The 24193-nt window shown below is 36.1% G+C and overlaps 1 protein-coding gene across 1 annotated transcript in view; it reads left to right on the top strand.

Moving 5' to 3' along the window:
• LRP2 (LDL receptor related protein 2) overlaps window positions 1–24193 on the top strand; it is a 125848-nt gene that overhangs the window by 35030 nt on the left and 66625 nt on the right. Inside the window, exons 10-29 of the mRNA XM_062578454.1 lie at window positions 1175–1303; window positions 3096–3265; window positions 5473–5696; window positions 6439–6645; window positions 8430–8632; window positions 9248–9388; window positions 10336–10539; window positions 11725–11917; window positions 13144–13269; window positions 13569–13699; window positions 14183–14320; window positions 15219–15500; window positions 16615–16854; window positions 17444–17563; window positions 17980–18096; window positions 18810–19187; window positions 20154–20402; window positions 21525–21736; window positions 22207–22391; window positions 23334–23562. Of these exons, the coding sequence (XP_062434438.1) occupies window positions 1175–1303; window positions 3096–3265; window positions 5473–5696; window positions 6439–6645; window positions 8430–8632; window positions 9248–9388; window positions 10336–10539; window positions 11725–11917; window positions 13144–13269; window positions 13569–13699; window positions 14183–14320; window positions 15219–15500; window positions 16615–16854; window positions 17444–17563; window positions 17980–18096; window positions 18810–19187; window positions 20154–20402; window positions 21525–21736; window positions 22207–22391; window positions 23334–23562 (3878 nt within the window). The remainder of the gene's footprint in view (window positions 1–1174; window positions 1304–3095; window positions 3266–5472; window positions 5697–6438; window positions 6646–8429; window positions 8633–9247; window positions 9389–10335; window positions 10540–11724; window positions 11918–13143; window positions 13270–13568; window positions 13700–14182; window positions 14321–15218; window positions 15501–16614; window positions 16855–17443; window positions 17564–17979; window positions 18097–18809; window positions 19188–20153; window positions 20403–21524; window positions 21737–22206; window positions 22392–23333; window positions 23563–24193) is intronic.

The raw sequence follows: 24193 nt of genomic DNA, 5'->3' as shown, positions 1-24193 counted from the left end.
ATTAAGCTGTAGTGTTGGCAGAGTGTATTACTTTTCAAAACCATAATCTGTTCAATTTTTATTCTCCTTGTTTGCTTCTGGCTCACTGTTTACTGATGGTTTTTAACATACATGGAAGCTGGAAAGCTATTGACAATAACATCTTTTCAGTATCAAGATGCGCTGTTTATGAAAAACTTCATTTTCACATTTATGTCAACAAATGTTTAAAACCAGAAGTACTAGTAAGGAGAATATCTGAGAGCTGATTTTCTCCTCTTTTGGCTTAACAATAGATTTCAAGCTTCTAGCAATGTAATGTGGTACCATTTGTACTCATAGGTTTTCAACTGAAGGAGTTTAAACTCTTAATGCCAAAACCACGTCTAAATTAGTGTTGGATATCTCCCGAGTTGTAAATAAACATAGATGAGATGAGATACCCGAGTGTTTAGATCAGTTGTTTCTTTTTTAAGTTAGTTTTTAAAAAATACTTTTTTTTAAAGGAGACTAGTTGAATGTTTTATAATTTTAGGACTAAAATATTCTTCAGCAATCCAAGAAATTGTTTATAGAGCACATCTCTGAGAACTTGCTGGATTCTCCTAGCTGCAGACTACACCTGTATGATATTCTGTATGCTCAAGTGAACTTTTGTTTCTACTTTGGGCTATCTGGTCTGCAGCCAGCTCTTAATTGGAAATCAAACATCTGTGTTAGCACGGAACTGACTCCAAGCTAATAAACACCGCCTTTTAGCAGGCTTATTAGCTTGGGCTCAGTACTGCACTAACATACAGATATGGCTGTGGTTCAGAGTGGGCTTAAATCCAGCCAGGTGTGTTTGTGTACAAAGAGTACTTGCACCTGCTGTGGCAAGAATGCTGCGTAGACATGTTCTGTGTTGTGGAAAGTAGACAACAACATCCCTTCTCTCAAATGATTTTTCCTTCTTTCCTTACAGTTTTGATTTTTACTGGGCAGGTCACAGGACAACAGATACTAGTTGTTTCCTTTTCCAGAAGAAAAAATTTGAAACGTTTGTGAGAAAGCTACAGAAACCTCCTTTCTCTTTGCCATACATTTGCAAACAGATATAAAGCAAGCAGAGAGGACAGATCTGTAGCTTGCCAAGTATAATGCCATCTTTTTTATGCAAAGTGTTATTTATAAATATGCCGTACTCACTTAACAGATTTTGATGACTGCAAAATGTGGGGTGTCTGTGATCAGCTGTGTGAAGATCGTGTGGGACATCACCAGTGCCACTGTGTGGAAGGTTATATCCTAGAGAATCATCGGCACTGTCGAGCCAACACTTCAGGTTGGTGTGCGGCAGTGCAAGAGTCTCTTACTGTTCGACTTACAGTAGGAAGCACTGAAGGTGGGGCAGTTTGCAAGGCTATACTATATGACTGTGATTTTAACTTAGTTGCTAGGGCCTTGTGGTCAGAACAGCATTCCAACAAGATACCAACAAGAGCCTCTGCATTTGCTGGGGTCTGCAAGCTGATGGAACTGGCTGGCTGAGCAGGGCTGCCTCTCCCCAAAACCGTGGCTCTTGGGGAGCCTTCTCTCAACATTCCCAGCTGCCCCTGAGCTGAGTGCTCCTCACGAGAGCCCCCCTTTATAGAGAGGAATTCTTGCTCCTGTGGCAGGCAGTTTCCTGGCCTGCTGACTGGGGAACTCAGTGGGAGCAAGAAGTCAGGAAACCTCACTTTTCCTGAAACTGTGTCATGCAAGAAGAAGGTTTTGCTGAATTGTGAGCTCAGACACTTGCCTGTGGGAGAAACCATGGCTTCCAGTTAGTCCTGAGTGTGAACTCTGCAAGAACATTTGCCTCACACAGCGTGTGATTCCCCATCAACAGCAGGCAACTGGTCCTGGTTATTCACCACATGCTCTATTCTGACAGCAGGTGCTAGGAAGCCCTTCTTTGAGGAGATATAATAGCCTAACAGGCTTTGTGTGAGGCAGGTGTTCCTGCCTGAAGGAACTCAGTGGGAATGGGAGTCCCTGCCTGACATAGCTAAATAGCAGTCTTACTTCTGAGCAAAGCATGAACTGCCCAGTTCCCCTCCACTTCCCTCTTTCTTCAATCACTTCTGCAGAGGACTCTTCATCTTGCAATTTTCTAAGTATGTCCTCAAAAATATGAGATTTTTGGAGCTAATGAAATATGCTTGACTGTATTAGACGTACATAAGATATGTCAGAGTGAGGAAAGATTGTTTTGGTTCTTGAAAAGCTCCATATCTTTCATGTAAAGCTTTCCAGTCAAACTGATGTGACTTTTGAGCCAGTGAGATGTTTATAGCAGATTGATTTTGTTATCATATTGTGGCGTTTATAGCTTCTCTAAATGATTTCCCCTGGATTCATTTTTACTTTAATTGGAGAGGTGGATAGAATTTGGACTTTAATATATTCCTCTCAGACATGCAGTAGGCCTGTCAACAGGCACCTACTTTGAAAGTGAGCTTTCCTTCAAAGACTTGCTGGAGTCTCTTTGCCACAGTAAGATACAGCAAAGATTGAATAAGATTAGAGAATGAAGAAGATAGGATAAAGGAGTACGTAAAAAGATAAGGAAGATGGTCTGCATGCTAGAATCAAATAATATCTGAATCTCATAGGGCAGAATAATCTTATAAAATATTATACTTTGATTAAAGGAGATAGAGCAAGGAGGAACAGAAGGAAATGAGAAGTCATAGAATCATAAAATCAGTAAGGTTGGAAGGGACCTCTGGAGATCATCTAGTCCAGTCGTCTTCTGGAGTATAAATAAATGCACAGAGGTTTTGTAAAAGTTTTACCCAGCAGAGTTTTAAATATGTATTCCTGCCTGGCTTGCTCTTAGACTGTAGACTGGACTGACAATCAGCATTAACATTCAGTATTTAAGAGAGTGGATTTTCAAAGGTGAATGCTCTAGCACAGCTTGCAAGACAAATCAAAGCAGGTAAGTACACACAAAAAATATATATATAGCTTACAGCCTGAGCATCTGTTTAAATCTTTGTGTTCAGTACATAGTATGTGAACATTTCAATGGCACTTTGGAAAACAGCTTGATTACAGAGTAATTATATCTTTGTCATCCTTGCTTTCAGCTGGTGTTGCATCAATTATTTTTTCCAATGGCCGTGATTTATTGATTGGAGATCTTCATGGAAGGAGTTTTCGTACTTTGGTACAGTCGCGGAATCGTGGAGTTGCAGTTGGAGTGGACTTTCACTTTTATCTGCACAGAGTCTTTTGGACTGATACGGTACAAGATAAGGTAGGTAGAAATTTCAAGAAGATTTTTTTTTTTTTTTTTTTTTTTTTGGTGTGTGTATGTGGAAGTAGAGAGCAGCCAGGAGCAGAATGTGTTGATAGCCTTTCATTTTTCAGAGCAGAGCCTGGCTGTATTTTTGTTTTCTAACAAAAAAGGTCCTTGAAGTGTTTTATGTTAATGACTGCGTTTTTCAAGCTATACTATTACATGTGACATATTGAACAAAGAATGCTTTTAGATGGGAATGTCTTGAGCAACTTTTCATTTTATTTGAGATGGAGTCCAAAAGACTAATTAAGAGAAATAGTAGACATTCTTTCAAAACTGGACAAATTTTTCATGGTAATTTTTTGAAACATGATCATTTAAAATGTAAAACCTGTCTGCCTTCCAAGCTGATAAAAATCAGATTTCTTCGTATACTCCAAATGGCACTGTAATTGAGCTTGGATAACAAATATTGACAGTATTTTGTGTAATGAGTGAATATATTTTTTTTCTTTTTAAAGAGGAAATAATTTAGATGCAAACTAGGGTAAAACAGAGTAATTTTAACAAATCAGTCTGGAGACCCATTGAAAAGTTCAATTTAACTTTTTCTGCACAACTACAGGGAAACAGAAAGAAGTCCCAGGTTAAATGCTGAAACTCCAGAAACTCTATGTTGGTTGCCTTACATAGAAAAGGAGAAGCCATGGCCTGCTTACTGTTGGCAGCATGTAGAGACAAATTTGGTTTCACTGTCCTTATGGACTTATACATAAACTGCAAGCTAGTAGTTCCACTGCAGAGCCACGTTGATTCTAGTGGAAAAATTCTGCGTGGCCATCCAGTAGGACAGTGTTTGTCCACGCAGTTTTTGATTTGACCACAATTCGGGTACTCTCATTTTTACTGCAGTAGGTTCCCATTATTATAATTGCATTGACAATGGTTGAATTAAGTCAAGATCAAATCTCAACTTTCATGAGAAAGGAGACTTACACTGTCTCGTTGAAGACAGGATGGAAATAAAAATACAGATTTTTCCTCTGCGTACCCCACATGGCTAGGAGTGCTTTTTTATCTGCCCCAGTGCAGCTAAATCCTATTTAATTAATTACGGTTAATTAATCTAATTCAATCATAATTAGAACACCTAAAACAAAGCAACAGCAACAAGAACATTTGTATATGATGAGTATCTCCACCTTTATGTCTTATACTAAGTATATTATTAAGATGCTTCTGGTTGTCCTCTTTTTTTTTAAGAATAAGATGTAAACTAAGGAAGTAAGTTACAGGTTACATTCTGTATCATCCTTATCTCATTTAGTGTACTGTCTGCTAACTTAATGCCTGTAAGCTCTTTTGTCACAAGGTTTCCAAAGAACAGAATAGACGATTAGATAGTTTGCTAGCTAAATATTCTTCAGGCCCAGATAGTAATAAAAATTACATGACTATTTCAGCTCTTCTTTTCTTGCTTATATTTACTTGTAGTGACCGGTAATTTTATTTAAATACATTTTAAACCTCATACTATTGTTCCAGAAAGGGCAATCATTCCCAATTTCTTATATCATGCAGTGTCATAATTACATGATTATTGCATATTATAAAATTATCTCATTTATAGTATTTGCTTTGTATAGCTCTAAACTTCCTTTTAAGATAACAATGCTATTTCTCCTTGAGCATAATGCTTTTGAAATTGGGCTTAAATAAAGGAGAACAAAACCAATATTGAATCGTCTTCTTTCTTTTAAGAAAGAGAGTTTCCTTTCCTTTCTTCAAATTATAAAGTAAATTTTCCTTGCAATTTCCCCTTTATAGCTGGTGTGGTAAGAGCTCCCCCTCTTGTTTCTGGCCACAGATGAGTGCTTTGCTAACACATGTTCATTTGTTTTAAAATAGTAAAAAAGCTGGTTTTTACAAAGTTCCAGAAAAGCAAGATATATTTACTTTTTTTTTAATCCAGCAATTTACCATGTTTGTGAAAGCACAGAGCTGTTTTAGTCTGTTACCTTGTCTATTTTGCAGGAGTGATAGTAGATTTTTTTTGCATTTGTTTCCAAACTTTTGCAAAAAGGCAAGCTAGGGAATAGCTTAGTGGGTTGCCTGGTCATATTTAAAGGCCAGTTGTGGACCTGTGTTCAGTGTGATAAAGAACAGGTGCCACATGACTCATATGATTAGCAAAACATCTTGTGAATTTGAATTGTTTTCAGGTTTTTTCCATAAATATTGATGGCTCTGAAATCCAAGAAGTTTTAAATGTTTCAGTGGACACACCTGAAAATTTAGCAGTAGACTGGATTAACAATAAATTATATGTGGTTGAGACCAGCGTGAACAGAATAGACATGGTTAACTTGGATGGAACGAACCGTGTCACTCTTATTGCTGAAAATCTGGGAAATCCTAGAGGGATAGCACTTGATCCAACTGTTGGGTAAGTAATTCTATGAAATAATGGTAAAATATATATAAGTCTAAAACAATATAAGTCTAAAATGGTTTACACTTTTACATATACTGTTCTGCACATTAAATTGTTTGCTATGGCAGGATTGTGCAATGCTTTTATTCCCAGAATTAAGACTCTGTTTTATGACTAGAGCTGTATGTGCGTGAGAAGCTGCCTTTGAAAACAGGGGAACTGTGGAACAGCACTCAGGAGTAGAAGTTATCTTGAAAGATTTCCATTGTGATACCATCCACAGACCTCCTATTATACGAGATAAAGTGGTGGGGTAAAGCCTGAGAAGCTAGTGTTTCTCCATTCTTCAGGAATATATATGAGCTCCAGAAATGTATGAGAGCCATGAAAGCTTGGATCCCCAGAGAATGCAAGTTTCATGCAGTTTGCAGTGAAGAATGCTACTTTCAAGATGTGTGTTTGTCACTGGTTTATTTCTGGCAGTTGACTTCGGTCTATATTTTATGAAGAACCTAAAGTTTCTGAGGTCTTTTGGATGAAAGCATAATTCTTGCTAGATTTGTTCTATAACAGAAAAGGCAGGCCATTACTTCAGCAGGGAGCGTAAAGTGTATTCTCTCTGTATGCTAGCTGAGAATCGAGCTCTGTTCTCTGATTTTGAATGAGAAAATAGTTTGCGAATTCCTTGTTAGATGTGGCTTTTTGTAAAATCTTAAGAAATGTGGGACTTTTTTTTTTTTTTTCCCCTTTATAGTTATTTATTTTTCTCAGACTGGGATAGTCTTTCTGGTGATCCTAAAGTGGAAAGGGCCTTCATGGATGGCACAAACCGACAGGACTTGATAAAAACAAAATTAGGCTGGCCTGCTGGAATAACACTGGATATTGTATCAAAGAGGCTTTACTGGGTTGACAGCCGATTTGACTACATTGAGACTGTAACTTATGATGGGCTTCAGAGGTAGGAGTAATGTTATTCCTTGTTATTGCTTACAGGTATACCTGTTTTTACTATATCTAGTTCAAAGGAAAACTTATCTAATGAAATGAGATTCATAAAAGACCGAAATTACAACATAACCTGAAAATGATGCATGTTGATATATACGGTGTCATACTACTTTTAGAAAAATTCTTAATTCCTCCATTATCTTTTGTCCTGTTTTTACCTTTACTTACCTATTGCACTTCTTTTAATAAAGATACTGTTTTATATATCCCACCACTGTAATATACATTTTTGACAGTGTTCACTTTTTGTTATATTTATTATATGTTATTTTCTTGCATCACTTCTTTACATTGTTTTCTTGAATTTATTTAAGATGTTAATCTCCTAAACACTCCATTAGGTAATGGGTATTAAGTGTTTTGCTCTTTCTATAACACTTTAAACCTCATTATAAATCCTCACTGTTAGAAATTAAGTTATCACTTACACTATTGTGATGCCAGAGAAACTCTTTCACTTTCTATATGAAAGCATTCAGGAAAAGAGTTATTGCATTTTTATGAGACTACTCCATCAAGTATTAGGGGCTAGAAGCCTGTTTATTTCTCTGCATCCGTGATTACAGTCTGTTACTCAATAACAGAGAAAAACTGTTTACTCTTTTCTTACCTCTTATATATTGTCTTGAAAGAACAGTCCTTTGCTCAGCTGGAGATTTATTACTCAATGTATCAATGTATTCTTTCACTTACAAGAGACTTTTTTCTTTTTTCTTTTTTTTAATAAAAATAATGCTAGTATCTTCAACTTACTCATTTTCTGTCTTTTTCAAGGCTGTTTTCAGTGTTTAGTATTGCAAGAATGTCAAATGTTTAGAAAAATCTATGGCCCTTGGAGATAAAAATTTAGCAGTTATTGCAAGTTTTGCAACCTAAATCTTTCTTTAACCTTGAAGTGGTGCAAGTATGCAAGAATCAAAGGCATGGTCTGCAAACAATTTTAAAATAGAATTTATGTCCCCTTGTGTCACTTCTCTGATGCCTGCAGCATGCACTTTAATCATGCTGGAAGCTGTCAGAGGTGTAGAATTCAACTTATTTGTAGATTTCCCTTCATGATGCCAAGAGAATAATATTGTAGTGTATTGATATGTTTTATCTGAGGACTTGTTTTATCTCCTTGAAGTCTGTCTTTATCTCCTAATTTTCATCCAAAAAATATTTTTTTAAATTTCTTGCGTAGAATAGATACAATTTATTATCATTTGATTTTCTTCTGTTTTGCATGGGCAGTTGGGTTAGGCCTCTATTTTCTTTGTTCTATACATCCTTTTCTGTTTCTGCAGACGATTTTTGTTTTGTTTTTTTAAACGTGGTGCAACCATAAATTTTTTACAATCAAGGCTTCTTGAATATTTTGAATTTTTACAGATGTCTGATTTCTTTCTTTCTTTGGGCACTCTCTCTAATTTTTTCTCACTGAATTGTTTTTCTTTTCCTATGTTTTTGATTCCTCATCTTTATTCATTGTTTATTGGCCTATTTTTTCTTGGAAACGTCCTACATTTCTGATCTGTCCATTTTCACTGCTGTATGTGTGTGTAGCTTTATCTCGTTAGAGTTGGTCTCTTCCATTTGTGTTTTGGCTGCTTCTATCTCTATAGAAACAGAAACTAATGAATGAATGAATAATCCTATATAAAACTCTAATAATCTGTAGTAATCTCTGTTATCAAAATGAAGTTGTTTTCTAGATAATATTTTGCAAATAATTTTAAAATTTCTTCATAACAGGAGAACAATAGCTCATGGAGGCTCACTGATTCCTCATCCATATGGAATAACTTTATTTGAACACAGTATTTATTTCACGGATTGGACCAAAATGGCAGTGGTGAAAGCTAACAAGTTTTCAGAATCTAACCCTCAAGTGATCTACCAGTCTTCACTAAGACCTTATGGAGTGACAGTTTACCATGCTGCCAGGCAGCCGTATGGTAAGACAATAGATTGTTAAGGGAGAATTAGGAATTATCTTAAAAGTTGGGTAAAAACTATATGAGTCTGTTACGTTTTCTCTAAAGAAATGATAACTGTGATGAATATTATTATTATTATTATTTTAATCACTCAGTGCTTTCATCTAGCTCCTACAGCTAAGAAACTGTCAAATACAACATTTAAAAGCCAGGCTTGCTAAATGTATTGATACTTGGAAGAGTCAAACCTGTGCTTACTAACCGGTTTCAGACTTTTCTTTCTCCCTGCTACAGTGGGGGAGTAGCTGGAAAAGGTTAACAGTTGAATGTATTGTTTGTGAGATATGTTTATGAAGTATGTGTGTATGCAAAAAGATTATAGTCCAGCTATAGGCTCCAGACTATGTGCTGAGTATCTCTGGACAGTGCTGAACCCCTAGAATGCTGCTTAGCTCTACTAGGATTTCAGTGCATTCCGTGATTGAACTGGTGTTCCATGATTTCTGTGTGATGCAGTTCCCACAAGGGTGGGTATGATTTATTGTGGGTGCTGAAAAAAATCCTGATGAAACTTAAAAATGATGCCATTAGGTTAACAAATGAAGATTTAATCCTATCTGTACTATTTTCCAGTAAGAAATCCGTGTGGAAGTAATAATGGGGGATGCGAACAGATCTGTGTTCTCAGCCACAAAACAGATAATGATGGACTTGGTTATCGCTGTAGATGTATACTGGGCTTTGACCTACACGTAGATGGACGGCACTGTGTTGGTAAGAAAATGCCTTATTGTTGTTGGAAGTAGCACTATTCCATTAGGTTTAGGAAAGAGTTAGTTCTAGAACCTCCTTCCTCTCTTCAGTAGCATTGTGGGTTCAGTATGCCAAGAAGTTCATTTTTCTTCAATCTTTCTCTTGTTGACAGCTTTAAAAATAGTCATTTCAGCCATGGTTCATTTCAAGCTGCAACCTCAAACTCACCACCTTCTATGAGCATTTGAAAAAGTTAGACATGCAATGTGTCTAGATAGTTGTATGATTCCATGGATAGTTGCTAATATGCAGATTTTGTGTTATTTTGAACATGTAAACCCTGGTCACTTGTAAGACTAATAGCTAGAGTAATTTGGTCTTTCTGCGTTGAACGCATTCAGCAAGAATAATAAATTCAGTCTTGGGATTGTGTGCTTCCATCAGCAATCTGCTGCTCCCTGTTGGTGTACAGAATTGTCACTGATGGAGGGTTTACCATGTATATCTGCTGGCAAATTAAGCTGAACATATTGTCTCTGCACTTTACTATTTGACCGTGTAGCTATACTTACTGCCAGCTCAGATATGGTGTCATTATGTGGTGGCTCCACAAAGCCTGTAAGTTATTTTTGTATAGATAATTTTTAAAGAGGTCAGCACAGAAGATTGCTGCTTCCATAAGGATGATGTCTTCTGTAAGGGAGCATTAGGGTCACAATAATAATGCAAGAGGAAGACATGGTCATGTCACCTACTATTCTGGGTTAGGCTTTTTTCTTTTGGTTTGTTTTTTAGGTCTTATGTATTTAAATTCATTTTTTTTTTCATTCTCTCCCATTCTTGTTATTTCAAGGATACTATTATTGCCAAAGGAAAATAAAGCTTTATAGTTAATGCTCACCTGTGTGATACTGTAAATAAACAAAGACTTTTTTAAAAAAAAATTTTTTTTGTTTTTCCTTTTGCAGCTGTGCAGCAGTTCCTTCTCTTTTCATCGCAGCTGGCAGTGCGGGGAATCCCATTCAATCTCTCAACCCAGGAAGATGTGATCATCCCCATAACAGGGAGCCCTTCATACTTTGTTGGAATTGACTTCTGGGCTCAGGATGACACTATATTTTTTTCAGACACAAGTAAAGACATAATCTATAAACAGAAGACTGATGGTTCAGGTGAGAAGCATTGCTAAAGAAGTGTGGAGTAATTGTGGTAAGGCAAGAAGAATATATATTTTTAAAAAACAATAGAAAAAGTCACATCCTGAGATATGCAGAAAAATTTCAGTAATCTGGGAAATGTTGAACTGTTCCTTCAGCTTGTATTAAGGGCATTAAGAAAAGGAAATGTGTCTTTTACAAAAGCTTAAAAAGATACAAAGTTGCCAAAGGTCCTCTTACTTTCTGAAAACATCTGCAGTGGCTGACTTAAGTTTTGCTTAGGCTTCTGAGTAGCAGTACACTGCTCCAGCCCTTACTTATGCAAAGCTTGTGCTCTGATGAATTTCTTTGTCCTTTTTGTCTCACATCTTTCCATTATAGATGTCCCCAATGATGAGTAATAAGCCTCACTTATTGAGACTGCTAAGCATTTCTTAGATGCAGATATTGTAGAATGATAAATCTTATTGTGATTCTGCTATCCACAGGCTTTTTCTCCTGCTCTTTGACAAACCTGCTGAATGTGCTTGGAAATGAACTATTTGTAACACTTCTCACCACAAGCATTTGCCAGCATCAGTCAGTTCATCCAGACTATTTTCCCTTTCAGTAGTGTGAAATTTAGTTTCTCTTTATTTCTCTGTCTGAAGAGCACAGTGTGTGTCCCCACACTGTAATACAGAAAAAGAGCCTTATGACTGTGAAATTTTTGAGAGTCTTATTTGTGGCAATGTGAAAAATATTTCTGTCTAATTTGTAGTAATGTATATTAAGTCAACATATAGCCTTCCTGAACTTGCTTGATGCCTTGCATCAGAGTAATGGTAGACTGCAGCTGACCTTCACTGGGTAAAGAGTAGGTAGATCTGGTTGCTGAGGAAGGTGTAACTAAGGGGCCAAAAGATACACTGTCTTACTGACTTTCATTCATAAAATTGCCTTCAGTGAAAACTGAGTGACAGATTTTTATCTGCTCTTCTTTGGCTAGTCTTTATTTCTCTTCTGTTGAGTTTCTGCTCATAAATCGTATGCCTCCTTCATGTGGAACACTTTATCCTTGGACATTATGTTAGGGTAGTAGCACAGAGGCAGCTTTTTTACCAAAGGAAAATGATGGTTTTGTGGTCAGAGTAATGCCTTCGTATTATTTTCTCTGGTCCTAAACATTTACAGTCATTACATGTTTGTTGTAAATTCTAGGAAGAGAAATTCTGACGGCTAATAGAGTGGAGAGTGTTGAAGATCTGGCCTTTGACTGGATCTCAAAGAATCTATACTGGACAGACCCTCGATATAGGAGCATTAGTGTGATGAGGCTGGCAGATAAATCTAGACGAGCTATTGTTCAGAATTTAAATAACCCTCGATCAATAGTGGTTCATCCTATTATTGGGTAAGTTTAACTTTGCTTCTCACTTGAAACATTATGAACAATTCTATGGTTTAAGCAAAACTGGTGAGGTTATATTTGTCCCTCTCTGGATTTTTGATAGGAGTTGTGTTCCTTTTCAAAATGTCATCTCTTTTTGTTTCTTCTGTGTTCTTTTTTCTCCTTTTTTTTTTTTTTTCTGGCTCAGGATTCAACATCCAGAGAAAAGGGCAAAGTGATACAGATTCTCCGTGAAAGAAGTACTCAGAAGAATTATCTTTAAAATCACCTGTTTTCTGTCTTTTACTTCTGTCTGTAGATAAACAGTCAAAAGAACTTTGTTTACATCATGGTGATAAGCTGTTCCTTGTAGTTAAAAGTAAAGTGCCGTAACTTTCCTTTAATACATTTTCAGTTCTCAGAATACTAACTTTGAATTGTCTATTTTTTATCTGAATTACTTTTTTGAAACATATTAGATAATGCTGTCTTTATTTGACACAGACCTTAAAATACATGTTTCTGCATGCATAAGAAGAAGCTCTGCTTTTTTAATTGGGAATGCTTAACTTCAATGCTTGTGTAACTTTGGCATGGCTAATATTTGGCCATGCCAAAATAGTTTCTTTTGCAGCATGCTTCAGCTTCCTAACACCATACACAGAATTTCTTAATTACTTTTTGAATATCTAATTTTCATGTTTAGTAACAATCACATGGCCAAATACGCTATCTTGAAAATATTCTCAGAAGAATAGTGTTGATCTTGGTTCCTTGGGATCCTAACTTTTGTTGTTGTTGTTGATCACTGCCTTGTAAAGTTACTTAACACTAGCCTCAGATCTTTGTCTGTAGTTATAAGTCAAAAGGAGCAAGAGAAAATTCTTTGTAGAATTTGTTGCAATTAAGCAACAATGCATATTCGTAGGTATTACCTGAAGGATGTATCATCTTTTTGCTTGGTCCTTTGTCCTCATCAGTAATTACATTAAATTCATAACAGTTTTAACACAGATATGGACATAGCATGTCTGAAGGAACAAACCTCTTCCAAAGACCAGTTGTTATATACAGGATAAATGCTATCTGTTAGGACCACTACTGGTCGAGGAGGGAACCAACGCAAAATTGTATTTTTTCCAAGTCTGTGAAAATGTGGCACAAATAAGACATTTAATGCTGCTCATGCATTTGGTGTGTTAAATACATTATATTGGTAGGTTAATGTGTCTTCTGACGTGTCTTTTCAGGTATATATTCTGGACAGATTGGTTCCGTCCTGCTAAAATCATGAGAGCCTGGAGCGATGGTTCCCATGCCTTGCCTATTGTGAATACGACACTAGGGTGGCCTAATGGCCTAGCCATTGACTGGGGGTAAGAACGATATGGGGGAAGCGAATGAATTTCTTCCTTTAAACTGTTAGGAATTAAAAATTAAGGAAGTGTTTCAAATTATGTACTCTGGCACTATGGCACTTTCTTGTTGAAGACCTTATTTTTCAATTTGTTGAAAAGCCTGTAAAATTCAGTTCAGTTCTCAGAAATCCTTCTCTGCTTCCTGTCCCTTCCACCATAGCCTCCTAACAAATTTAATATTATTATTTAAAAAAAATGCTAGTCCTACCTAATGGTTATAATCAGATGAAGAGATACAGCATTTTCATTATTTTTAGTACTCTAAGGCTGTACTGGGTGGATGCCTTTTTTGATAAAATTGAGCACAGCACCTTTGATGGGCTGGACAGACGGACACTTGAACGTATCACTCAGATGACTCACCCGTTTGGCCTTACTATTTTTGGAGGTAAGTCTAGTCTATGATCTATTACAATCCCAGAATTTTTTCATGTCATGATGTGTGAATATATGAAACCAGGTAACATGGTTTTTGTAATACGAGTTTTCTCATTTAAAAAAAAATCACTATTGAAAGATTTTATAATAAGATATATTTAGTTCTGCTTGCTTTAATGTGTATTTGAATTTAAATCGTTTGATTTTAAAAATTCTCTCAGAACTTGAAATATCACTAGGGTCTGTTAAATCTCAGTATAAATGAAATCTGAGATGGCATATTTTGTTCTGAATTAGATTTGCCTCTGACTATACGATTCAGTTCTCTGTAATGATAAAAGTTGGTTTTTGCTGTCCTTTCTTATTTTTCAGGAAATAGTTATAAAAAATTACTAAATTTACACGAAAAGCCATATAGTTTTATCTCATGATATTTGACCTTTTAGATTGTATTGCACTGTAACTATTACGTGTTAAATGTTTTTCAAAACAGGTTATGTCTATTTCACTGATTGGAGGCTTGGTGGAATAGTTCGAGTGAGGAAGTCTGATGGAGGAGAAATGACTATTATTAGGAGGGGTATTAGTAACGTTATGCATGTTAAAGCATATGATGCTCATTCCCAAATAGGTAAGCTCCTTTGTTGCATGCATGAATGACATGAGATAGGGAATAAGAAATAAAAAGTCAGAACAGTAGGTTTCTCCTCTCAATTTTAAGGATGACTTTACTGAATCATGATTTTGACATGCTGAGGAGGCAGCATAGACACTTGTAATCACTGATGATTGTATTTCAATGTTTTGTGACTGCATTCAGTTTTCCTCCACTTTGTCTGTTGTTTTACTTAATAACTTTGTAAAATGAAATTATGATTCCATTATATTCTATGTAATTTTATCATCAATTACAACCTTGTATTTCTCTCTTTCTGGTTAAACTGAGCGACATTTATTAAAAAAAACACTGTTGAAATTCTTAAGTTAGACACCATGCATAACTCTCTACATTTTTATTGTTTTTATTCTTTTTGCTCACCTGAACCCTAGATTTGTGATGATCCAAAACAAGGATTTGATATTGTAGTTAGTTTAGTAAAACATCCAATGCACTTGTCAAACAAGTGACCAAACCATGTGCTAAGGTTCACTACTTTTTTGGTGGCCATATATAAGTAAAATCCCCAAGCCTGTCTGAGACAAAGGATGTCATTAGTTGTAGTGTACTTGTTTCCAGACAGCTGCCAGGGTTTGACCAAACTTAGTAGAATGTTGTTAGCTTCCTTAAACGTTTGTGGTGTTGAAGATCATGTAGAATGGGGGACATGAGTATGACTTATTACTACTACAGTGACTTTTTTTAATGTCAGTGGACTTGATCTTGTTTTATAGTGTGAGGAAAACCAGGGTCTGTTACAGTTTTTTTTTTTTTTTTTGTAAAGTATTCTTTTGCATTTACTGTGCTTTTTAAATAGTTTTCAAGCTGTTATCAGTAGTGTATATGTTGATCTATTCTATCACTTTTTAAGGCTCTAACTACTGTAATAGAGGAACAAACCCCAATGGAGACTGCAGCCATTTCTGCTTTCCAGTACCTAATTTTCAGAGGGTTTGTGGTTGTCCTTATGGCATGAAGCTGGCTTCAAATCAGTTGACATGTGTTGAAGATCCATCCAATGAGCCACCAACTTTGCAGTGTGGCTCGTACTCATTTTCCTGTGGCAATGGAAGATGTGTGCCTCGATACTATCAGTGTGATGGTGTTGATGATTGTCATGATAACAGTGATGAACAAAACTGTGGTTCTTTAAGTAAGTAAACCCTGTAATTTACAGTTAATACTTGCTGCTTGAAGTTCAAAGTTACATGGTTCAGTCTCATTTCCTTGGGATAATCATACAAATTTTTAGCTGTGCATTTGTACATAAATTGTGAAGTTTTTATCTGGGAAATGAGTTATTCTGAAAATAATTGGACAACACATAGGAACAGGGAAATCAACACTGGAGTCATAAGGAATGCACAAAAATATCCATATCTAATTAGTTCTCAAAATTGAATTGACTGAGTCAGAAGAATGGCCCTTCTCAAGAAAAAATTACTTTTATTCTTAGGTTTTTGTAAATTTCTAAAGTACTGGAATATTATTTGCTTGCCATATTTTGCATGGGGGATAAAAAAAGTATTAAACTAAAATAAAGACTTTAAAAATAATAGCATGAGAAAAGTAGTAATATCATATGCATTATCTAACCTTCCTCTAAGATTAGAGCTGCACCTTTTATTTCATCTAACATCTGAAAAGAAATTTTCTGGTTGTTATATGTGCACACTTCTGAACTATTTCTGTGTTTCTTGGTTTTTGCAGTCAAGTAGGTTAAAAGCACATTGGTTCATTTCCTGGCCATTGTAAAATACACTTTTTAAGTTGTAATTGTAAAATGTAAATTGCAAAATAGCTTTTATGCCATAGTTGATGCATGTTTCTTCAGAGTTAATTCTTGCTTTTAAGTTGCAAACAAGAAAATAGGACATATTAATATGATTCTGCCCCTTAATGTGTATGACTAATATATTTTATTATCTTATTTATATTTCATATTAGTTGGTTATTTTAGAACACCTAGAACGTTTTGAGGGGAAAATTGAAGGTTTAGAACAAATGGCTACTTGAAGTAATTTTTCTTGTTTTTCAAATTGTTTTGAAGTACTTAATGTAACTTCTTGTTGTTGATTGCAATTTAAAAAATGTTATAATGCAGTTCTGCCACGTGTTGGTATGACTGGCATATATTCACTCTGAGAACTGTGCATTTTAGAATTTGCATGTTTTAGATATTCTGTAAGTGTACTGAATATACTGTCAGGGAAGGGAAGTTTTGGAGATCTTTATAGAAGTGTCTTCCTATTTTGTTTTTTGTTTAGACAATTCTTGTGCTTCATCAGCCTTTACCTGTGCCAATGGACAGTGTATTCCAGGTCGCTGGCATTGTGATAAACATAATGACTGTTTTGATGGCAGTGATGAATTACATTGTCCTACACAAGGACCCACTTCATGCCCTGAAAGCCTGTTCACCTGTGACAATAACCGTTGTATTCCTAGGATCTGGCTGTGTGATACTGATAATGACTGTGGTGATGGGTCAGATGAAAAAAATTGCAGTGAGTATCAGAACTTTTTTTTTTTTTTTAAGAAACATATATATTTGTTTCTATGGGTATAAGAATGATAAATGAAATTAAGGAGAGAGAACCGATACCTAAAGTAGAATAATATTTTGTAGTTTGTAAGATGGGGAAAACTCAATTTGAACTGTCAGAATCAAGCAAAATGCAGAAGAGTCTAAAAAAAAAAAAATTTTATAGCAACAAGCAATTTAAGCCCAGATGTTTTAAACACTTGGTGAGTGATCTTAGTGATGACTAATGGTTTAGTTAGCTAATCTAATCTCGAAGCTTCTACACAGAAGTATCTGTAATTATTTTGCAGTGAAATAAGAAAATAATTTCTCTGTATATTTTCTTTGGGATTATTTCTCACCGATTGGAATTGTGTGGTTATTTTGCGTGATTTTCAGCCTGTGTATGAATAAATAATCACTTGATACTGAAATCTGTGCTTGTAATTTGTGATTACTAACTGCTGTATTGCATGCTGCAAGTGAGTGACTGTGTCTTTGTGCTCTCTGCATTATGCTGATTTCAGAAGAGAGAGAAGAAACACAGCAATGTTTATTATCATTCTTAACAGCTCTCACAGGTACCTGTGAACCCAGGCAGTTTCAGTGTCCTGACCATCGCTGTATAGACCCATACTATGTCTGTGATGGAGACAAAGACTGTGTAGATGGTGCTGATGAGCATGACTGCAGTAAGTATAACTTCATTTGTTGAACGTTTCATTAGTGTTTCCTCAGGCTCACCCCCTGAAGTGAAGGGTGTTTGACCTTATAAGAGACAACTCCAAGATAGCAGAATACATAATAAACAAATCTGTTAAAACAAACAAACAAAAAACCCACACTGCTGTTTTTATGATGTTTATTTACACATTTGTAGCAAACCTTTTGATCTCTAGGGTGGTTGTAGAGGACTGAGACCTTTTTCTTCTAGGTTTTTTGTGGATTTCAAGGTCATTGTATTTTGTGTGTCCTAGGGAAATCATGGTCTTGAGTGCAACTTGGACTCCGTATATCATATCTGACTTGTGTACTTGTAAAAAAATTGGTTGCAGTCTAGTCCTGTAAAATAAAGTATTTAGCTAACATAATGCCTTTTATTTTATAGTATACAACTGCAGTGCCACAGAGTTTAAGTGTGTAAGTGGCGACCAATGTATCAGTACTTACTACCGGTGTGATGGTGTTTTTGACTGTAATGATCACTCAGATGAGACTGATTGTCGTAAGTATATTAATGCTGAAACAGAAGCTTTACTTATTAGATAAAGCTTCTAAAAATGTCCTTTATCTGTTATGGTTGCTTTATTAAATAGTTCGAACTGTTGTGATTATAACCTCAGAATTCTTTTTAGGTAAACTGATCTATAAATAGTTCTTCTGAGCAAAAATTTCAAACCTAGTAAATTCTGACTAAAGAGTTAGATTTTTCTGGCAAAAAGTAGAGTCTGTATTCCTTCTGGATTTAAAGTTTTTTGTTACTTGACACCTCATTCTCAGGGTTCAAAAGTAAAATTAAGTAGTATATAGAGTTGGAAAAGTGAAAACCATATATCCATGGGAGTTAGGTTGGAACTTTTCCCTTGAATCACTTCTTACATTTAAGTTAGTCAAAATTTTGCAACACTGGAAGGTGGAAACTATTGTTTCAGCAAATACTTTCGTATTGCTTTGGGCACGTACCAGGCATAAACATCAATGTGAGCTTACTCAAAATATAACAATAGGTGAATTAAGCTGCCTGTTCATCATATTATAAAGTAGAAGTTACTTCTGATTCTGAAATGTCATGTAAATGGAATGATTGAGGGTCTTTGGCCTGATTTACAAGCAGCACAGTTCTCTATAGTATTGAAATCACTTGTGCAAGAGGGGAAATGAACCTTGCGTTTTTGCACCACCATCTAAAACTGAAAAAATTTAATGTCATTCTTCTAGCTACAAGACCTCCAGGGATGTGCCACCAGAATGAATTCCAGTGTCAGTCAGATGGCAATTGTGTTCCTGCTACCTGGGAATGTGACGGCCATCTTGACTGTGCAGATGGTTCAGATGAGCATCATAGATGTCCTGCCAGGACCTGTCCTCCGTCCCTTTTCCGCTGCGACAATGGCAACTGTGTCTATCGAGCATGGATCTGTGATGGTGACAATGACTGCAGAGATATGAGTGATGAGAGGGATTGTCCTACACAGCCCTTCCGGTGTCCCAGCTGGCAGTGGCAATGTCCAGGTCACAGTATCTGTGTGAATCTGAGCAAAGTATGTGATGATTTTGCTGATTGTCCTAATGGAGCAGATGAATCTCCGTTGTGCAGTAAGTTACTGTTTAAGCATCAACAATAGCTTACAATCTGCTGTGGCTTCAGAAAGAAATGGAATATGCTGAGTATCAGAACAACAACCAGGTTGCATTCAGCCTACTATATTTAGTGCAGCAACATTTCTAACAGAAATTAAAAGCACACTGAAATTAGAGATCGGATAAGAAATTACATTTGACTTGCAGTGAAAGGAGACCACAATGATGTTTATGATGAATTCATTAACTGTGTCCGGTCCTGTACTCTGAATTCATATACGACTTTCACCAGCTTCAATATTGAGGTTTTTATATAGCAATGCAGGAATCAGTTTTGTGTTTCTATACACATTCACTTAAATGTGTTATGCCTTAAGTTCAGATTAAATATGATTTAATTTTTAACATTTTCTTTTAAATTTCTATCTTCAAGAATCATGCAAAAAAATCTAAAAGCTCATGTGTAGCCAGAATTTGTATTTATGTTGATTATGAACTGATTTAAGTTAACTCTTTTCTTTCTTTCCTTCCTTCTTCTCTTTAATCAATGCACATTCTCAGATGAACCCCAGCCAGGTATGATTATAAGTGATTTTAAATTATTGTCTATCAGTATTAGTATTAGGTTCTTAACTATACAGTAAATGATTTTTATACTTCTAGCTGAGTTTGAAAATTTTGTTATAAATACTTAGCAGACAGCCTCTGGGATTCCCACTCAGCAGACAGCCCCTGGGATTCCCACCATTCTTCTGGGATTTAGCAGTAAATACTCTTATTGTATACCTTTGTGTGCATTATATATATATGTGTTTTGCATAAAATATCAGCCCCAATAAAAGCTCATGTTGCATAATTGGTTCTTGTGCAGTCACGTTCTGGCAGCAGTTTTAGGCTTGTAATGCAATTGCAAAGTATTAAATTTAGCGTCAGAAGCTTTTGTTAAATATATGCTTATTTCCTTCCCGACTCCCCTTTCAGATCAGGAGAGCTGCACTGACAATAATGCTGGCTGCACTCATGAATGTATTCAAGGGCCCTTTGGAGCTCAGTGTACCTGTCCTTTTGGATATCAGCTTGCAAATGACTCCAAGACCTGTGAAGATATTAATGAATGTGACCCTCCTGGCTTTTGTAGTCAACATTGTTACAATGAAAGAGGGTCTTTTAGGTGCTACTGTGATGATGGATACATTCTAGAAACCAATGGGAGGACTTGTAAAGCTGCAGGTAAGGAACTTTGACATCAACACCTGAAGACTGACAACAGTGTCAGGAAAACGTCCAGCATTGCCATTTTCATAGTGTTGTCTTTTGAAAGAGCAGATGCAAATAGCCATTTCATGGCAGATGATCTGAGTATTAAAACTGACAGCTGAAGGGTTCATTGGTAAGTATTACTTTCTTGAAACAAAACCTTTAATTTAACACACTGAGTTTTTAACACTAAGATAGTGAAAAATAATGTTTTGGAGAAAAGCAATCTCAAGCATCTGTAAGCTTTTACCCATAGGGTAAAATCTGCTCTTTATTTTAGAATTCAGTGCTCTCAAAATGTATAAATCTCAGCCTTTCGAGAAAACTTAACTAGTGCCTGTGCCTTGTACTCATCTCTCAAGAGCTAGCACCACTGACATTGCTCTGCATATTTTTGTAATACAGTGGTAGTACATAGAAACTGTAACAGTTTGTTACCGTAGGTTTCTCAGTTTAGAAATGTCTTCAGGTTGTGGAAGACTTTTGCATTTTACTTCCAAATAGGTCACACCCTTGCTAATCTGAAGTTTCTCAAAGACTGCTGTCTTTAGAGTTATGCTTTGTATTTACTTAACAATGTAAGCCTCTGCAGAGAATATAACCCCAGCAACCTATGTCTTTCCTGTAATGTCTTTATTCTTCTTGGACCCCAGGCAGTCTGAAGGGAAAAAAGGAGAACAGCCTGACTGAAAAGAAAAAGAGTGGGTAGGGTGACTGGTAAGATAAGGAACTTGAGAGTCAGAGTTGGGGACTGGGAATTGATAGTATCTCCTCTGGATGTCAGAGGCAAACTGTACAAACTGGAAGGCAGAGGCCCTGGTACACAGAAATGAGGCTGGATGGAGGGTCTGTTAGAGTAAATGATGAGGAAAGAATGGAGGAAACTCAGGGTAGATCCCAAAGTCAGGATGGACAGATTGAATATGATAAAATAACTTGGTCTGGGAATTGGTTTGAATTTCTGCTTTCGGTGTTTATATCTAGATACAGTAGCTTTGACACTATAAAGCCATGTTAAATTACTCAGTGTTACTTATCTTACAGAATTACTGGTGGATAATTTACTGGTTTATTTTTGTTTCTTCTCTTTGATAGAATCTGGAAATCTTCTCTTGCTAGTGGCAAGCCGTAACCAAATTGTTGTAGACAACATCACTTCTCAGTCACACAGTATTTATTCTCTGGTTCGAGATGGAAGGAATATTGTGGCTATTGATTTTGATTCAATCACAGATCGTATCTTTTGGTCTGATACAACACAAGATAAAATTTGGAGTGCTTATCAAAATGCGACAGACCGAAAAATAGTAAGTTTCATCGAGTTATTTGTGTCTTTTCATCGTGGAGAGAAAGGGAAAACCCTGTATCTGCAGGTAATAAAGGGGAAAAGGCAAATCCCAATGTAGTGAGAAGAGAGATAACAGAGAAACAACTCTGTAGGTATTAAGACAACATTTCATGTAGCTTTTTGGAAAAGAAAACCCTTCAGGAAACCTTTTTTAACATCAGATTGTAAACTGATTTTCCTATTAGTAGATGCTTATTTCTTTGATAGATCCACAGAAGTTGTAAAAATGTTAGGGTATACCCTTTCTCAGCTGTCTGAATGTGTGCGTCGTTGCTCATTTTGTATAACAGCTCTATAAATGATTTGATTCCCTGTTTTCTGTACCTACAGAAGTGGACAGGATACAAATTTAATGTCAAGTAGTGTGTTCTGTCTTGCGTGCTCTCTCTTTCTCTCTCTCTCTTTTTTTTTTTTTTTTTTCTTAAACAGGTATTTGACAGTGGTGTCACCGTGACTGAAAGTATAGCGGTAGACTGGGTAGGTCGCAATCTTTACTGGACAGACTTTGTTCTGGAAACAATTGAAGTCTCTAAAATGGATGGGAGCCACAGAACTGTGCTGATTAGCGAAAATATAACAAACCCAAGGGGACTAGTGTTAGATCCCAGAATTGAGTAAGATTTTTTTTTTGTTGTTTTTTTTTTTTTTTTGGAAAGATGTATATTTTATTATGATAAAATAGAAGAAATGAGTTTATATTTGTCCAAAGTTTTGACAGTTGGGAGAACAAACTTAAGAGAGTTTTTTTTTTTTTTTTTTTTTTTTTAAGATAATGTGTTTACAATGTTAATTTAAAGTGACTATTTAACATCATATAGTCCTTATTGCTAATCTGTTACTCTGACTGTAGTAGGATGTTTGTCTTATTCTAAAATAGATCTTTCTGCATTTGCTTTGTAGATCGGAACTTTTAATTTGAAACTCTTATGTTATGATCATTCAGTGTTATATTGCAGACCTAGCTACAATATAATATAGTATGCCTACCTGCAAAGAACAGGCTCTTTTGTAGCCACAAATCTCAAATAATAATTTATGGCATATTAAGATCATTACAACATCACCGTTTCATTTTGCAGTGCAAGTGGCATAATGTAAATGGGATATTATGGTTTGAACTGTTCATGTACAAACCTTTACTTTTTTGTGACCTCTAGTGTCAAGAACTTTGATCTGTACTGCCAGCCATGTGAGGCTCTCAGTTACAGCACTGACAGCTTTATCAAGGCGTGCCAGTAAAAGCACAAACCCGTATCAAATTAGTGTTCAGCCACTGGAGAATGAGATTCTAATCAACACTGGAAAATAGTGAAAACAAAGTAGCTTCTATTTGCTGTTATCAGTTACAAATGAGAACAGCAGTAGAAGTATTTAAAAAATGTTTGTATCAGAAGTTATGGTAATACCTTGAATAAGCATATTCCTAAACTTGGTGATTTTGATATCATTGTATAGGGCATTTTTAAAAAATGTTGTTTCTATTGTTTGGGTAACAAGGCTTTGTCTAACATTTTTCAATAAAGAGTTAATTTTTTTCTGACTGGTGCTTTTTGCAGTGCTCATGTGATGTTCTGGAGCGACTGGGGCCAAAACCCTCGAATTGAAAAAGCTAGCATGGATGGCAAAATGCGAACAGTTATCATTAACAATAAAATTTACTGGCCCAATGGACTCTCAATTGATTACCCAAATAAGCTGCTATATTTTGCTGATGCCTACCTTGATTATATTGATTTTTGTGATTACAATGGAAACAATAGACGACAGGTGGTTGCAAGTGATTTGGTAAGACATTAATAAAAAACTCATTGTTTTCCCATGTCCTTACTGATAGTACTTAACAGCATATTTGCACTCTCATAGACTTGGATGTGTTTATCTTCAAAATATTCCTATGAAGCAGAAGAAATATTTTAGCTGCATGTTACAGTTGGAAAATGAAGAATTACATATCCTCCCCGTAGTCTCACAGGGGATCTTTGGTAGAACCTGGAGATGAATGCAGGCTTAGTGACATAGATCATTTTCAAATGCTTTCTACATGCATGAAATCTAAAGGCCTCATCTGACACTGCTGCTAAAGCTGGTGCATTTGCTCTAGTCAAACATGTTCCAAAAGGCTGGGAACGTTCTCCCTGTCATATTCTGTGAATGATAGCTGCTGCCGCTCTTGACAGCAGCAAGGGCTCTGTGTTGCCCAGACTTGCTACATGCTGGGCACCTCATGAGGACTGTCTGTCTTGCAAACTGTCTCCCCAAAAAGTGCTGCTATCAGTTGGCAAGACTGTATGTGTACCAGTGCAATAATCCAGATGCTTAGCTGATACACATAAGCTGGTATAAATAACTGCATGTGTATTTTTAACAGTCACATCTCAGCGCTTGTTTGTCTTTGACCAGGCAGACAATCTTGTGA

This window comes from Rhea pennata, chromosome 6 (assembly GCF_028389875.1).
Source record: "Rhea pennata isolate bPtePen1 chromosome 6, bPtePen1.pri, whole genome shotgun sequence".
Taxonomy (NCBI): Eukaryota; Metazoa; Chordata; class Aves; order Rheiformes; family Rheidae; genus Rhea; species Rhea pennata.
Note: the sequence above shows the minus strand (reverse complement) of the source record. Positions and strands in the feature narration are given on the sequence as shown.